Source organism: Sorex araneus, chromosome 3 (genome assembly GCF_027595985.1).
Source record: "Sorex araneus isolate mSorAra2 chromosome 3, mSorAra2.pri, whole genome shotgun sequence".
Taxonomy (NCBI): domain Eukaryota; kingdom Metazoa; phylum Chordata; class Mammalia; order Eulipotyphla; family Soricidae; genus Sorex; species Sorex araneus.
This window is the reverse complement of record NC_073304.1, coordinates 42,662,424-42,681,371: the sequence shown is the minus strand read 5'-3', so window position 1 is coordinate 42,681,371 and position 18,948 is coordinate 42,662,424. Positions and strand designations below refer to the sequence as shown.

The 18,948-nt window shown below is 36.3% G+C and overlaps 1 protein-coding gene across 1 annotated transcript in view; it reads right to left on the bottom strand.

Moving 5' to 3' along the window:
- The window catches only part of EXOC5 (exocyst complex component 5), a 67,175-nt gene that overhangs the window by 14,139 nt on the left and 34,088 nt on the right, over positions 1-18,948 (bottom strand). The window contains exons 10-13 of the mRNA XM_004601773.2: positions 13,409-13,491; positions 12,149-12,358; positions 9,994-10,141; positions 3,762-3,870 (exon numbers count right to left, since the gene is read on the bottom strand). Coding sequence (XP_004601830.2) covers positions 3,762-3,870; positions 9,994-10,141; positions 12,149-12,358; positions 13,409-13,491 — 550 coding nt within the window. The remainder of the gene's footprint in view (positions 1-3,761; positions 3,871-9,993; positions 10,142-12,148; positions 12,359-13,408; positions 13,492-18,948) is intronic.

Genomic DNA, 18,948 nt, shown 5'->3' with positions numbered 1-18,948 from the left:
TCCTGACTTTGCACTCAAAGATCACTCCTGGCAGTGTTCAGGGAACTGCATGTGGTACTGGGAACTGAACCCAAAAGAGCCACATGCAAGGCAAGCACCTTACCCACTGTCCTATCTCTTCAGCCCCAATATGTACACATTTATAAGAAAAAAAAATTTAATAAAACTTTGATCTGGTAATTTTACCAGAAATTTTATCTAAAAAAATAATTTCTGGTGCCCCATAGACCGCAAGGAGTGATCCTCAAGTGCAGAGCCAAATGTAAGCCCTGAGCACTGTCAGGTATGGCCCCCCAAACTAGTAATAATAATTCAGAATAATAAAATCTCACTAAACATTTTAGAATTATTTACATTATTAAATTCCTATAAAGAAACAAGATAGCTTATAATAAGTGATGGGTAAGCTTGTATATGCCTAATAGAATTATAAGCAATCTTTGGAAATTACAGCAGTGGTAAGTTAATAGCCACAAGTTTTCATCCTACAAGGAAGTTTCCTAAGCCTTTCCAAATTGATAGTACTGCTATTAAACAATGGAAATGCAAGGTCTCATACTAAATCAGTAAAAATTACTTTACACTATGTTTTTTAATTCATTATTTTTCATTTATTTACTTTTTTGTTTTATGGCCACACATGGTTGTGCTCAGGGCTTACTCCTGGCTCTGTGCTCAGGGATCACTCCTGGCAAGTTTGGGGGAATCATATGGGCTATTAGGGTTTAAACCAGGCAGGCCAATTGCAACCCACTATACTATCTCTCCAGCCCTCAAATTAGCTTTTAAATCATCATCTTCTTTACTTTTCATATCTTTGGAAGTATTATTCTAAAACAAATGACAAATCTGAAAAAGCAAGTGTTAAATACTGAGGTTAGAAGTACACTGTAAGTTGAAAAAAAAAGCAGGGTATAATGCTTATCTAGATTATGAAAAACTGTAAAGAATAGGTAAGATCAACTACTAAGTTACTACATTATGGACAATACATTTTATGGTTAAAAACTTACTGTCTGATTCTCTAAAAAAAAAAAAAAAAACCCTTATGGAATGATGGTATCCCATAGTCACTTAGGAATTTTTAAGTATCTGTCCTTTCTAGGTGGTAGACTCTAAGAAAATAAAACAAGTAAGCACCTTAGTCGTAAAAACTTAAACTACTTATTGTTTTTACTTCAAAGACACTTTCTCTCTATATTCAGTTTACTCTTTCACTTCAAACAGCTCAGTTTTGTATATCTCCTTAGAGACCTTCTTCTGTAACCATCTTTTCTCAAAGTCTTCTGTCCCTAATATGCCCACACCTCTTCATCACGACTCTCTTCACTGTGCTTCTTTACCATTTGTCTATCTTTTCCTTAGGAATATAAGCAATAGGAACACAGAAATAAACACTTAGTGTGTGCTGAACAAATTTATTTAGATGAAGAGGCAGATATCAACAGATGAAAAATTCACTCTGAAAAGTGATATGAAAAAAGTTAATCCCGTGATGAAATATTAAATGGCTATGCTGGGAAAGGTCTATTTCAGCTAGAATGAAAGGCCTCTCTGAAAAGGTTGGTATCTTAGTTGAGATGTGAAGACTGACAAAAAGCATATGAGAACAGCTGAAAGGAAAAAAGGATTTTTAAGATAGAGAAAAGCCAAGGGTAAAAAGCCTGAGCAAGTCATAGTCAGGGATGGGCAACCTCTCCCCATCCTCCTACTCTTCTGAGACCCTGGCAGTCATTCCCATGAACTGCCTCTGGTACATATAAACTTATTAACCAGCCATGATTCAGACATTCACAAATAAATCTTGAAAGAGAGCAACAAGCTGCAGAGATGCTTCCAGACCCCAAAGTCACCATCCAGTTAAAAATTTAAATTCAGGGCTGGAGTGATAGTACAGCAGATATAGTGTTTGCCTTGCATGTGGCAGACCTGGGTTCGATTCCCAGCATTCCATATGGTCCCTCAAAGGCCGCCAGGAGTAATTCCTGAGTGCAAATTCCTGTGCAAAGCCAGGAGTAACCCCTGTGCATCACCAAGTGTGACCCAAAAAGCGCCAAAAAAAAAAAAAAGCAAAAAAAAATTAACTTTAACTGTATCACCCGATTCAAAATTTTAGAATTTCTGGAGCACGCAGCCATGTGACATCTCATACTCTATACCACTGATATAACCAGGAGTAGTAGCACATGACATTGGATGGGATGTAAAGTAGAAGGCAACCAATCTCAATCAAGAAAATATTAACACACAGGTTTAACCTGTAACATACATGTCAGTAACTTCTTATACAATGGCTTAGTTGTTCCAGGGTTAGATACACACACTTTATTGTAAGGAAACCTTTTTTAACAATTTTTAGTGAATTGCTCATGACAAGTAATACAAAATAAATTATTTAGGGCATGCTATTGGTGCACGCTTAGGTGGTAGTTTCAAAAATTGGAAATAATGGTGTTGGAATACTGAATGTAATAAATCACTGTGAACAACTTTATTAAATAATTTTTTTTTTTAAAAAAAGCCTGAGCAAGTAAAAGAATGAATGCAGGCCAGAATGGCTGGGGCAGTGAGAAATACACAAAATGGTGAGTGAGGACAGTATAAGATGAATATGACTACATCAGGAATGATCCAGAGCTCTAAGTTGGGAGTGACCCCCAACATATGTAGGTGCGCTTCCCAAATCCAAACCAAACCAAAGTCAGGCTTCTATAGAACATTTGTTTTCTCTTAAGAAGAAAAGGAAATCACCAAAGGGTCTTCACGAAAACGTTAATCAATCTATTATGTGGAGAAAGATATATAGAGGAAGAAATATACACGGGAAATCAGATATGAATGTTCAAACAGATGGTGTTTAATTAGGGAGGCATCAGTACAGACAAAAAAGAGAAAGATGTATTTGAGTTTTATCGAAAATATACTGAAAGTATTTGCTGAAAGACTATACGGTTCATAGAAAGGGAGAACTAGGGTAATTCCTGAGTTTGGGACTTGAACAATAAACAGTAATTCCTTTGAAAGATATGGTAAGGAATGGATGAAACTAGGCTTACGTGAAAGATAAGTTTCATTTTGGATGTCAAACTTAAAATTTATACTGACAGGCAGGTTGGTTATGAGGACAATTAGATTACTGAGAGGAGAATTTAAGGAATAAAACATTATTATCCTATTCCAGTATAAAAGACCAAAGGAAAAAACATTTAAAACAATTTTAAATTTATTCCTTATAAACTTAATTTGCAATATTTCCCCCTCTAGGGGCTGGAGCGATAGCACAGTGGGTAGGGCTTTTTCCTTGCATGCGGCCGACCCGGGTTCGAATCCCAGCATCCCATATGGTCCCCTGAGCACCGCCAGGAGTAATTCCTGAGTGTAGAACCAGGAGTAACCCCTGTGCATTGCCAGGTGTGACCCAAAAAGAAAAAAAAAATTCCCCCTCTATATTTATATTACTCAAGTCCTTTAATTATTAACTACTATCACTTTGTTTCCTTAATATTTTATAACTTATAGCACTGTACTATACTCTGCTATTACAACTGAAGGAATTAAGTAGTTTACCCCTGTCCTGCTCAATATAAGTAATATGAAGAGATCATTTTACAGCTTTTAGTACTTGAAAAATCCTGGCATTATCAAACTTCAAAAAGAACAGCTTATTATTGCTAAACTTACAGTATATGAGATGAAATATGCTTTAAAAATTGTACATATAATCAAATGGGATCAAAGGAGTTTAACACAAAGATACTTACCAGCAAGACCTGTCTCCAAAGCATAATCAATATGCTCAATACATAAAAATTCCACAAGAATGGTAAAAATTCTAAAGGCATTCCTTGGTAAATCAGAAGGATCAGAGAGCTTTCAAAAACAAACAAAAAATATTACTCAAGTCTACCTTTTAAAAACCAACTTTTAAAAAGCAATCAACTTTGTATAAGCAAAACTGTACCAAATACCAATCAAAATGGTAATTTATATCTCTTCCTCCCCACTCCAATAGCTCTTCTCACATACACACACATTTAGTTATAATGTTCTTTTATCAGTCTACAGCTCTTCAGCCTCTGCTACACCAAATGCTTTTCAAATTTGTAACTGTACCCATTAGCGGAATACTAGAAAGAGAAGAAAATCTGTAGAAAATAAAGCATATAAATATATGTGTATATATATACAGCAAAAACAAGTTTAGTTCCATAAAATGCAATCCACCTAAACAAACATAACAGACACACACGTGTGCACATGCACACACACACACAAGCAAACACACACACATGTAGACGCTGTCATGTAAAATACAGTTCTCATTTCAAAGATTCTTAAGAGTCATTGAGCTATTCAATAAACAAGAGCTATTCTAGCAACTCTGACCAAGAGTTTGGGAATATGAACTGAGTGGCAGAGATCATGACTTCTTTATGTGAAGTCCTGGGTACCATTCCTAGTACCTTGCAAAAATGGAAAAAGAGAAAGAAAAAGAAAACCCTACAGCTTACTCTTCAAGCTCATGTTCTCCCTTGAATACATATCTCACTTGATTGTCTATGTTTCTTTGATTACCTATATCCACTATGGAAAAGTCTGTGTTCTTTCTTGAACACATAGTTCTCCCTTTCTTTCCCCTCACATCTTTCTAAATAAGGTTCAATAAAAACTTTCTTGCTTCACAAAGAAAAAAGAAAGGAATAGGTAGAGGGAAAAGAAAAAGAAAAAGGAAAAAGGAGAAGGAAGGAAGGGAGAGGGAGGGAGGGAGGGAGGAAGAAAACTCCATAAAATCTGGATGAAAAGGTTCTTTTATGGAAACGTTAAAATAGTAAAATTAGTAATAGATGCACTATAAAAATACAGCAAGCTCAGTTCCCAGATTCATTATTTATTGTCTGGGTGAACCCTCGACATGCTATTTTACTCTACCAAATCTCAACTTCACAAGGCAGAAATATATCATCAGCTATCTATAACATCCTAACATTCTTAGTACAGTTTACAATATAGTAAACTTACAATAAGAAATATTATTTTCATGTTGATGCTGCTGAGGACTAGTTATGCTGAAAAAAAAGTGAGAAACCAGAAACCAGAGCTGGAATGATAGTACGGGGGCACATAGTACGGGGGCACATATTGTCTTGCACATAGCCAACCCGGGTTTGACCACTAGCATCCCAAGCACTGCCAGAAATGATTCTGAGTGGAGAGTCAGAAGTAACCCCTGAGCACTGCAGTGTGACCCCAAAACAAAACTAAATGAAAAAAAATCAGAAATTACCTCTCAATTATTTATAATTGCTACCTAAGTATCAATTGATTTCTATTTACTGTCTCTGTTCACAAACCTTCTCATAAGAATTCTTGATTATTCATATAGAGTTAGGAGCTGATGTTATTTTATATACCCTCTAAACCTTGATTATAATGATTTGATATTAACCATTTCCCTTCTTGGTCTTAATGATTATGCCAGTATTTGTTCCCCATCAGTCTACTGTAACATTCACATTACTTTTATTTGCTCACTTATATTCAACAAAGGCCATTAAAATTGTGCCAACAATACAAATTTCACCCTCCTCCTGTTCACAAATATCCATGAATAGCTAGTAAGAGGACAAAGAATTTCTAAGTATACAGAAGCCTTAAACAATACTTCTAATTCACTAAACTTAATATAATTTCACTAATGAATTCTATTAAACATGTAAGGAATAAAATGAATTTTACAAACAGAAAACTAAAGATTAAAGAATATTTTCCAACTCATTCTATGAGGCCAAAAATTCTATTAAATACCCTAAAACTAAATTCAAATATAATTTTTAAAAATAATTATGTATATCCTTCATGAACACAAACAAAAATTTTTAAAAGTTTTTTGGCAATGCCCAATGGTGCTCAGGTCTTACTTCTTGCTCTGCACGTAGTTATCACTTCTGGGGCCAGGGGACCATATGAGGTGGTGGGAATCAAACAGGTTGGCTGCTTGCAAAGAAACCACCTGATCTGCTGTACTGTCTCTCTAGCCCACAAATACAAAATTTTAATAAAAGTGTAGCAAACCTAACCACATATAAAACAGAATACAAAATGACCAAGTGGAAATTGTGCAGTGTGAGCAAGGTTAACATTGGAAATCAATGTAATTCACCACATAAATAATATAAAGTATTTGACAAATCCAACATCAAAACCTCATGTAAACAACTTAAAAACAAAGTATAAAAGAATTTTCTAAATCTAAATTTTCTAAATTCTAAATCTCATAAAGAGCATCTTTCAAAAAACCCACAGTTAATGCCTAATTAATGAAGAAAAACTGAATATTTTACTCAAGATCAAAAATGATGCAAGTTATTTTTCTTACCACTTTTAATTCGACTGATTTATGTACAGAAGTACTGAAAAATCTGGTAAGGCCAAGAGAACAAAATAAGGCATCTACACTGAAAAGAAGTAAAACCAACTTTATTGGCAGGCAATATGGCAGTTTATACATAAAATCTGGAATTTAGAAAAATTAAAAATTAAAAATTTTTAAAAAAGCTCACTCACAAAACTTAGTGAGCTTAGTTAATGTAGGTAACACCCAACATATAAAAAACAATTTTATTTCCATAAACATATGGTACATTATTGACTAAGATGTTACTTGGCTCTTAATTGACCAAGATGCTTTATACAATGAAATACTACCCAGCAATAAAAAAGAACAAATACAAACTCATAACTTTCATTAACATGGAAGAAACTATAAAATTTAAAAGAAACATACAATTGCACTATATGATACCATTCCAACAAATTTTTAGATAATTTATCAGCTTCTTGAAGACACCTACTCAGTGCTAAAAACTCAGGGCTCACCGTGTAAGCTCCTCTACTGGCCTTGCTTCAGACACCCATAAATAAATTTCAAAAGAGCTCAAAAGCTGCAGTTAGTCTTGGGCCAATGCAAGGCTGGGCAGACCAGGGTAAACTGGAGGAGAGTGGGTCAGCCTGGTGCCCGCCCAAGCAAAGCCCCCGGCAGCCTCTTGCTTGTTTCTACAATCTCAAATTGCCAGCTTGGCAGTGAAGTCCACAACCCCAAAGGTGCCATCTAGTTAAAAAAGCTACTCCAATCTTATCTTCCCGATAAAAGTATTGACCACTGTGAACAAACATAATGACCTCTTAATACCTGTACTGCAAACCATGATGCACAAAAGGAGAGAAAATAGAAAAGTGCCTGCCAGAGAGGCAGGCTTGGAAGGAGAGGATGGTTGGGGGCTATTGGAAGGAAAACGGGATATTGGTGGTGGGAAATATATACTGGTGGAGGACCATTCCTCCACCCATGTGTTGGATCACTGTATGACTGAAACCCAATCATAAACAGCTTTGTAATGCTCTATCTCATGGATATTCAATACAAAAAGCTTTAAAAAAGCCAACACACTGCAGAGATGTCTCTGGACCCTAAGCCAAGCTGTCTCTTCTGGGGCAACCCAGAGAGGGGTGGGTGAGTTCCCCTTTTTGCCCTGACACGTGAAAACCTCCAGAATTCAATTGCCGCCAAGCTCACGGCTGAGCTCCACAGGCTCAGATGAGCCTCATCCATGAGTGAATCTGCTAAAAAACCCAGGTATGCGGGACTTGTGACGGAAATCCCCAGGCTCGCAAGGAGTTGGGAACAAGTTACCTCTCCATCTACCTGTGCTTTTGATAGCTTGGCAGTCATGCCCACGAACTGCCTCTGGCACCATTAACAGCAATAATACTGAGACTCACAAATAAATCTCTCAGAAGACAGCATCACAGAGCAACACACTGCAGAGATGTCTATGGACCCCAAAGTCACCATCCAGTGGGAAAAAAAAAATGTTTTTAATTATCCTTAGCTGATAACCGTATTTAAAATTTTACAATTCCTGGAGAATCTGGCCATGAAAGCCGTTGTGTAACATCTCATAATCTATACCACTGATGTACCAAGGCTAGCACACTACACTTGATGGGGTGTAAAGTAGAAAGCATCTAATAGTGGAGAGAAAAAAAAGTATATATATAAACACACACACACACACACACACACACACACGCACACAAGCACACAAGACTCAACCTTTAATAACATGTTAGTAACCTCTTATACAAGGGCTTAATGGTTCCAGGATAAAATACGACAATCTTCACACACTTTTCTCTACGGAAACTTTTTTGGATCAGTTTTAGCAGATTATTCATAACAAGCAATACAAAATAAAATATTTAGGTCCTGCTTTGGGGCAGAGTTTGGGGGTCTGGGTGAAAACACTCAAAATATGGTGGTAGAAGGTGTTTTGGTGTTGAGATTGGAATATTAAATGTAATAAAGTTGTGAACAACTTTATAAAAATTAAATTTAAAAAATTAAAAGATAAAATAAAAACCAAGGGCTCATCTGTCCCCTTATTTTTGAACATTACCTAAAATGGCAAAAAGCAGTTCACTGGTCGCTTGAAGACAGATGTGGAGGGAGGGTAAAAGAGACTTTTGGAATGTATATTATCTATTCACTGTCTTGACATCAGTTATAGCTTCACAAATGTGTAGACAATTTCATAAATATCAAACTGTAGTCTTTTGGCATAGTTTACTAAAAGTCAGTTAAGTGTTATCTTTGAAAAAGGGGGAAAACTACCCACCACTTCACTGTCTTCTTTAACATCTTTTAATACTTGCATTATCATCTTTGACCTCTTCTCATTACTTTTCAAACTCCTCTCTTATTATTCTTCCCATGAACTAAGGCACTTTATGCTGAATGACTGATCTTTGTATATGCCTATATGCCTTTGTTCACTTACTATTCTTTATGCCTAAAATCAGAGAGAATAGTAAGCCTACCTTACCTAAACCTACCAGAATAATCATCTTATAAATACCCAAATCTTCTAAGATTCAGGCCCCAATGCCATTATTTTTAAAATCTTTCCTCATAAATATTATGCTCCAATTCCTCAACCACACAATTAGTTGCTTTTTCATGGCTCCAGCAGCGTATACTTACCTTGAACTAATTATTTATAGGTGTTCCTCCTTGAAAAGGTACATGTCTTATATTTACATCCTCAGTGCTTAATATGAAACATGGTATGAAATAAACACATAGTAATACTTGTTGGAATAGACTGCAGTGAATCTAACCGAATTTCAATCTTGTAATTTTCTAGACAGGTCCTTTCCAGATAGGACAATGTAAGTAACCAAATAGCTAGTTACTATGACTCCTGGAAGACAGCAGCTCACCAGAGATCTCTCCAGACTGCACCAAGCCAATTCCACTGGGGCACCTCAGGTGGAGCGGGTGTTCCCTATCCACCCACTCCAGATGAACTTCCGGTAGCCACATGCTTCCAGAAGAAAAACCCAAGTACTTAACACCAAGGACTAAGACTCCAAGCCACAAAGGGGCAGTGGAGCGGGGATGTCCTTTCCTGTCTCCCCACCTGCTTGGGGTCCTGGCTGTCACACCCACAAACTGCTCCAGGCGCCATCTCAGCACATTATCAACCTTGATCCAGTGACTCACAAATGAATCTCAAAAATGGATTCGCTCCCTACAGAGATGTCTCTGCACCCCAATCATTTACAATTTTAGAATCCAGAAGCAACCTCTCATTATATTCATAATAAGCAATAGAAAATAAACTATCTAATATCTGCCCCTGGCAGGCAGGCTTGAATGCTGGTGGAACAATTCAAAATAACAGTGGTGGAAAGTTGTAATGGTGCGTGGTACTGGTGTTGAAATATTGAATGTAATCAATGTAAGCAACCTTATGAAAATAAAACTTGTAAAAAAAGGAAAAGAAAAAGACGTGCCACAATGGACTCATATCCCTATCTCAACATCTGATCTAAATCTAAGTAACATGAAATAGCTATTCTTAGCCACAAAGCAGATTTATATCGCAGTATAAACATGACAACACATAAAACAAATTTTATAATAATTCTTACCCTATGACATCTTTCAAAGGCTTGTTTGGTTTCCTGTAAAAGATTAACCACCACTTCTTGGGATAGGAAAGTTTCCCCATGAGTATCAATACTTGGCCCCAGTGGTAAATTGGTACGCTGTCTAATTCTCTCTTTCAAATCTTGAATACTAGTACATCATATTCAGAAAGGAGAGAAAAAAAGGTTACAGAGATCTCAATCAAATACTCTTAAATTTAGTACATTACAGATCAATAAAAAATCAATATTTTCTTAAATTAGTTTATTTAAGAAAACCCATGAGACTTTAACTTTCTAATTCCAACATATTAGTTCTGTGAAGTAAAGCAAACATTTCTAAAAGAAGATTCTTCTGAAAAAAATAAATGTATCTGCAATTATCTCTAAGTTCTACAATTCTGAATCAGTAGACAAAAATGAACTACTTGGTTACCTGAAAAAGTGAGCCACCCTAGTAAAGCTAATATTCATAATAATGAAATGATTCTGCTTAAAATAATACTAACAAATTTTAATGTCTATATTTATACTGAATCACTTAAAACATTTACATATTTCTCCATTATTATTAAACAAGACATATTAACCATGGGGCTAAAAAGTGAATACAGCAAGTAAGGCACTTGCCTTGCATGTAGCTAACCCAGGTCCTCAGTACCCCATCTGGTCTCCCAAGCCCTGCCAGAAGTGATCCCTGACACAAAGCCAGGAGTAAGTCCTGAGAACTGTGAAGTATGGCCCAAAATACCAAACTAAGGGGAAACAAAAGGGGGAGGGCGGGAGGGTGAGATATTAAACATAACTTAGCTTTTCTTAATGACTAACAGTTAAATGGTCACTGAATATTTGATGGAGGTATTCTATGAAAGTCAGCTTTTTTTTTTGCTTCTAGAATATATAGATTTAAATCACTGTTAACCAATTTTTTAACTATTCCTCAGTTTTTCTTTTCTTTCACAAGTTATTTATAATTCTTAATTATGTCCTCCCCCCATCACTAATAAGACAAATTGAGGACACAGAGAGAGAAGTCTATTGCCTAGTAAGTAACTGAATTTGATCTCTGGTACCACATACAACAGGCACTATCAATAGTGATTCACTGAGCACAGAGCCAGGAAAAAGCCCTGAGTACTGCTGGGTGTTAACTCAAGAACAACCAAAAAAAACAAAATCACTGTATCACTGTCATCCCATTGTTCATCGATTTGCTCCAGCTGGCACCAGTAATGTCTTCATTCATCCCTGCTGTGTACTAGTGTAGCCTGATGGCATATTGGAGTATTGGGGGTTCTTTCAGGATCAGGGGATGAGGACCATCATTGTTACTGTTTTTGGCATATCAAGTACGTCACGGGTAGCTTGCCAGGCTCTGCCGTGCGGGAAAATACAAAATACAAAACCTATACACACTATATACACAAATTGAGCAATAGGTTTAAGTGTGCATACGTATTTGTGGACCCTGCAGTCTGAATGTATAGCACACATTAGGATGAAGTCATTTTGCTTCATCCTAGACTCAAGTGGGTTCCAGATAGTTGAGAGTTTGAAAACTAGAATGTTAATAACTTTTATAGAAAGCAACTGTTCCAGTATGTAAATAATTACAGGCTTTAAAGTATTGGTCAAAAAAAATTTATAACCAGAGAGATACACAGTGGAATAGTTAATGCCATGAGTGCAGCTGAACTGAGTTTGCATCCTGGCATCACATAAGGTCCCTGGAGACCTGCCAGGAGTAATCCCTGAATACAGAGCCAAGAGTAAGACCTGAGCTCAGCCAGGTGTGGCTCCCATCAAAAAGAGAAAAAAAAAGGTTTAATGCCCAGAAATCAATGCATACTTAATTGTCAACCATATGCTCAGTTTTTTACACATACAAACAACAATAAAAAAACTATGTACTTTCCTACTTCCTAGTTCATAATGTGAAAAAATTTACTCAGTTTAAAACTACAGAACTCTACATAGTACTGTCTACTTTATATTTTAATCCTATCAGGTCATTTCATTTTAACATGTTTAGTTCAAGAAAATAGAATTTGACCAATAGTATAAACAAATTCTTAACATTTTAATGACTACCATATTTGACAAATCAGTTTATCCAGTATATTAAAGATTTTATCTAACATTACATAAAAATACTCACCCTCCTGTGCCAATCGATCTCTTCTGATGGTTTTTTGATTCATAATAGCGTTGCAGAATCAAAGCACTTCTGCTTTTCAAATATCCAGTCTCCACTTCAATATAGTTCTCCAAATAGGAAATGAAAATGGATTTGATAAGCTTAGACAAGAAAGTCTGTTTATCAGTACCTAAGTTAAACTCCATCAATTTGCTGGAAAGATTGGTGGTTCTTTTTATGAAAAAGAGGAAAAAAGATTAATACACATTTTAGATAAGTAAAGAACACTAAAGATCACATGTGTGTGTAGTGTGTGTATATGAATATTTTACATATACACATATGTATATATATATACATATATATATATATGCAGTGTAACTTTAACTGTATTCAACCTTGGGAAGAACTTTTTAGGATAGGCAAAGCAGTCATATACGTTTATCTAAAGGAGAATGGCTAATACTAACAATATAGAATACTGCTATAAACTCCCAGGGATAACTGAGGAAGAGAGTGACACAATAAACCAGTATAAATATAGCAACCGTGGCAGCATGACTTCAATATGCTCAGTGCCATTCAAGACTTGGTACTGAGGTCAAAGAACTGACAGGCTTATTCTCTGATCATGGTTTTTTGTCTCCATCCATTTGAACATTTTTGTAACTTCTTGCATCACACTGCTGAAGAAAAATCACTACCAATGCTGCTGAGATGGACTTCCTAACAATGACTAATTTTCAAAGCCCTCCTCCCAAAATGATGACATTATCACCCAACCCCCAGGCAAATTTATTTTTTAGATTAAATCGCCATGAGATATACAGTCACCAAGTAGTTCATGATGGCAGAGAACAGGAAAAAAGGTTGGAGAAGCACTCTAATATGAAGCTTCTGATAAAGTATTTGTAAATGTAACACTGCCATTTACAAAAAGCATTAAGACAAATTCTTACATCAAAATTCAAGATGGAACCCATTTGTTAGAATTTCTGTCATTTCCTTTTTCAATATCTAAAGTGATAACTGCAAATAAATGCAATTATACTAGCTTTTAGGAAACAAAGAATAGAGAACTACTTCAGAATTAAAATCAGACAAAATTCCTCAAGATTTTCTTTCCGTATATACATAATATAAAGCATAATTCCAAACCCTTAAGGTAGGCATGCTACTCATATATATGTATTTAATGCTTAAAGGTATAATGCTAAAAAATTATTATTTAAAAGTAACTAATCACATTTCCATTTCCAATTTAAAAATAAGAAAATATACCTTGTATAAAGATCATAAAGATTTTTGAGATACTGTTCTGCATCAGACTTCTTACATTCTTCTAACTGGTCTTTCACAAAACTCTAAAAAAAGAAAAGAGTCATCTGTCAATAAAGTCAGTATTAATTTATATAGTCCAAAAGGTATGATATATACACTTTGAAGTTGCTGGTGGGGAGTACTTATTGCTATTTCTTCAGAAACTATTAAACATAGATACACAGGGTATAATTTTGGAGTACAGATATGTATCCCCACAATACAGGAGTAAAACAGTCATATTTGACATGACTTGGTAGATTATTTTCTGAGTCTAAAATTGCTTAAAAATTTTTCCATATAAATTAATATTAGCATTCCTGGGACAAAAGGACAACCTGCTTAGTGATAACAAATGGGAATATTTTATTTTTGCGCACTGAAGTAAATCTGTATCTTCTCTTACAAGAAATGAATCCTTAAATTCAGTGAAACATGTACAAGAATGTTCACACAGAATTATTTTTGCAATAGCCATAAATTAGAAACTACTAAAAAGCTATCATTAGTAGTAAAGTAGATCAAAACATTGTGATATATAGAGGAATTCAAAACAGAATTAAAATCTGTAATCTACAGCAAAAACATTTATGAATTTCACAGAAATAATAATTAGAGAAAAGGGTCAATATGCTCTTTAAAAGGAGTATATATGTGATTTATTCTATATGCAATATGAAAAGTGAAACTATTCAATATCACTAGAGTTAAAGATAGTGGCTAACCCTTGGAATAAGAGAGAATAGACTGGAGCAGAGAAAAGGTGAACTTCTAAGATGCTGAACACATTCTGTTTCTGACTAGGTTCTAGTTGTACAGCTGGTTTTGTGGTGTAAAAATTTTATTCATCTCTGCTCATGAAAAATATTTTAACGTAATAATGAAATGCTCAGAAAATCTCCCATATAATAATAGCATTCATGGGCCAAAAGGATAATCCACTTAGTGATAATAAATGGGAATATTTCATTTTTGAGGGCTGGAGCGATAGCACAGCGGGTAGAGCGTTTGCCTTGCACGCAGCCGACCCAGGTTCGATTCATTTGCCCATCTCAGAGAGCCTGGCAAGCTACCGAGAGTATTTCGCCCACACGGCAGAGCCCGGCAAGCTACCTGTGCCGTTTTCGATATGCTAAAAACAGTAACAACATATAAATTATAAAAAAAAAAAAACAGTTAACAACAGGTCTCACAATGGAGATGTTACTGGTGCCCACTTGAGCAAATTGATGAGCAACAGGATGACAGTGATATTTCATTTTTGAATAGTGAAGGAAACTTGTATATCCTCACAAGAATACATATATAACCTTATGTGCATAGATGAATACACTGACAACTTAAGATGTTATGATGAAAAAATTAGTCAAGGTTTTTTCTCTAAAATGATTTTCGATCTGTAGAATCTTAAACTCCAATGAAAAGGGCAATATACAGAAAATAGACCCTTGGGGCTGAGTGATAGCACAGCGGGTAGGGCGTTTGCCTTGCACGCAGCCGACCCGGGTTAGAATCCCAGCATCCCATATGGTCCCCCGAGCACCACCAGGAGTAATTCCTGAGTGCATGAGCCAGGAGTGACCCCTGTGCATTGCCGGGTGTGGCCCAAAAAAAGCAAAAAAAAAAAAAAGAAAATAGACCCTTAATAAAAATAGAAACATTTCTAAGTTTTACTGCTTCTAATATTTACCTACAGAAATACTTCAGTCTTGACATTAAAGAATTTCAAAATATCTCTTCTTCTGAAACTGTCTTATCCTGTCTTGCAAAGTATATTTAAAAAGGAAAAAAAAAAAGAACCAAAAAGGCCAAGGCAATCTCAAGATTGCTAGAGCAAATGCTCTGCACGACTGGGTTTGATCCCTGGCATTATCTCTGAATATCACCAGCAGTGACTGCTGAATAATGCACTGGAGTAGCTTGGGAGCACTGCTGGGTGTGGCCTAAAAGCCAAAACAAAACAAATCAAATAGTGGGAAAGAACCAAAAGAGCCAGTTTAACATCATTCCCCAATCATCAGTGTCCCTTAAGACAGTTACAGGCAATACTATAAAGCTGGGAAATTGTATTCTGCTTTAGAATCACAACATATACCTGTACCTTTGAAGGCTATAAGAAGCCCTGCATTGTGTTCTAAAAATAAATATTGAATGTTGCTTAATTTAGTGACAAACACAGTTTGGAAAATGGAAATGTAGTCTTAAAAAAAAAAGCATCTTATTTTGGTGGTGGTATAGTAACTTTGTATGCCAAAATGCACAAAGACTGGAGCTTGGATATGACTCAGTAGTGTAGAACCTGCCCTGCATGTGTAAGGCCCTAAAGTTTGGTTTCTAGAACCAAAAAAGCAAAAAAGGCACAAACATTAACACTACTGAAAATACATACATAAAATTAAGAGACCAGGAATATGATGCAAGTGATTGAACACATGTCTTAACACATATGTGCGGTCCTGAGTTTGATGCCTGACAACACATGGCACCCCAAGCACCACTGAGTGTCCCTATAACAAGAACTAACCACTTAGTACTCACCAATGCAGTGGAAGAGAAGATAAACTGGAGTTGTGAAATGTGTTTATTTACTCTTAATACTTTTGTCTTGGGTTCACTGGCTCATTTCTTTTCTTTTTGCAGGGAGGGGTCACACCTGGTGGTACTCAGGGCTTACTCATGGTTCTATTCTCAAGGATCACTCCAGGCAGTGACTAAGCATCTGTACTGTTTCTCTGGCCCCTCACTATCTCATACTTGAACGATTTTTAAAACCTTTTGCCTTAATACTGACAGCCTAGTAGAAGCACACCAAATTGGATGAGAAAGTAGTGTAGAAGCCAACTAAACTCAATAAACAAAAACAATAACATAGAAAAAATTACTCAACTAGTAATAAACAGCTCAGTAAACCCTCACATTAAGACTTAATAACCCCATAATGCACTGTAGCACTGTCCTCCTACTGTTCATCTATTTGCTCAAGTGGGCACCAGTAATGTCTCCATTGTGAGACTTATTACTGTTTGACGTATCGAATACACCATGGGTAGCTTGCCAGGCTCTGCCTTGCACGATGGATACTCTCAACAGCTTGCTAGGTTCTCCGAGAGACGGAGAGACGGCCAAACCCGGGTCGGCCGTGTGCAAGGCAAACGCCCTACCGCTGTGTTATCACTCCAATCCAACCCCATAATATTACAATTTTCACAAATTTACTTTTACTGAAGTATTTCTCAGTAATTTTATTAAATCATGGAATTGTTTTGCTCTAATAAGCAATATGTAGTATTTTTGTCTACAAGGGGGACAGGCATAGGGGGTGGGTAGGAGGCTGAGAACAATAGTGGTAGCAAGGTCACACTGATGGTAGGATTGGTGTTTGAATATTGAATGCCTGAAAACAACTGTATTATGAACAACTCTGTAAACCATGGTGTTTAAATAAAGTTAAATAAATTTTTTTAAAAAGCCTTATACCTAGAAAGTTTATTTTGCTTAATTAAATGAGCATGTGCATATTTACATTCATATAAAATATTTGCTGTGTAAGTTTTTTATTTTCCAAATGAACACTATACCACCACCCAAATACGGTGTCTTTATACTTATTATTTTTAGGGTTGTTACCTGGCAGTATTTAGAGGCCATTCTTGGGAGTGCTCTGAGGGACCACCATTTGGTGGTGTTGAATCAAAACTGGGCTCCTGCATGCCCAGGGGTATGGGGTGCTGGGGAATTGTACCAGTGTTGTAGCCAAATTCAGCTGCCTATTAGGCAAGCACCTTACCTCCTGTACTCTCCCTCTAGCCCTCCTTTAATGTTATTCTTGACTTTCAGGATTTATTTTATAGGGGCCACATCCAACAGCATTTGGGGTCCATGTGGTACCAGGGAGCAGACTTGGGGCCGTACTTATCCAAGGCATATATAATACCATTTGAATCACTTCCTTAGCTCCAAGTTTATTTTTAGTGCCCAATTAACAAACATTTGTAATACTGTTTTTATACACACATCGGTTTTGTTTTACTACCAGGTAGTGCCACAAGAGTAGATTTTAGAGACTCAAAATACTAGCTTAGTTTCTTTTATTAGGGATTGTTTATTAAATGAAAATACATTTTGAGGTTAAAATTGAATAAACTTTTGTCAAACAATTTTTCTCTAGCATATTTCATTAATTGCACTTCTTTTTTGTACTTTGCGAATACTGAGTTTTTTTTAACAGATTGGAAGAAACTTGTCACAAAAAATTTGAGTTGCTGAAGCCTCAAAAGATGATTAACATTTAAAAAAAATAGCATTTTGTGTCATTTAGTTTCTTACCAGGTTGGGGGTGGAGGCAATATCTTGTGTTAAACTAATACTTTCTGCTCCGATCTGGTTTTCTCACTGTGCTCCAAGGACCATGTGGTATTTCTTAGCAATGAAAACTTTTGTCTGTTTTTATATTATACCCAGGTGGTGCTAGAAAGGGTACTGTGGAGGGTGGGCACTACTCCTATTTCTGTGCTCTGGGTATCAAGTAGTTCCAGGAATCAAACTTTGGCCTCCTACATGCAAAGTATGCACTCCGTGTGTAGGATCTCTATAGCCCCAATAGTCATTTTTAAAATATGGTATGTGCAGTGTTATTTAGACACACAATCTTTCTGCACATTCTCTACAGTCTTGTATATGTATAAATTCTGTATGCACTTGGAAACCAAAAACATTTCCCACAAAATTCCAATATAATGGTTTGGAATGGAACATAGAGTATTTGCAAGACATGCCTATAATCAAAAAGTAGGTTTCATGCATTTCTGAGGCTTGGGTTTGATTCTTGGCACTGCAAGAATTATAAGGTAGTTCTCCAATGTCTTAGGAAAGAAGCTAAAAATTCATAATAAAGTAATAAATCCTTTGAATTCCTCCTAAAAAGAATACAGTCTTTTCTTGTTGCAGCCATTCATTTTGGGAGCCATTCAAAGGATTTAGATGTATCAAGTAGAACTTTTAATGGTTTAGCACCAAATACATTTAGAATTAAGTAGCTGTAATACATATAAAAAAAAATCTCTACCACGGCAGAGCCAGGCAAGCTACCCATGGCATACTCGATATGCCAAAAACAGTAACACGATGGTTCTCATTCCTCTGACCCTGAGAGAGCCCCCAATACACCATAAGACTATACTAGCACACAACAGGGATGAATGGAGATGTTACTGGCGCCCACTTGAGCAAACCAATGAACAACAGGATGACCGTGATACAGTGACAGTCTCAAAAAAATAGCAGCACAAAGGGTTGGAGAATAGCATGGTAGGTTACACAGCTGACCCAGGTTTGCACCCCTTAGAGTCCATTAGGTATGGCAGGAGTGATTCCTTAACTCAGAGCCAGCAGCAAGCCCTGAGAACCAATGGGTGTGGGCCCCAGACAAACAAAAAAATAGTGCCACAGCTGGGCTGAAGAGAGAGAACAGTGGGTAAGGTGCTTCCCTTGGGTGCAGCCTA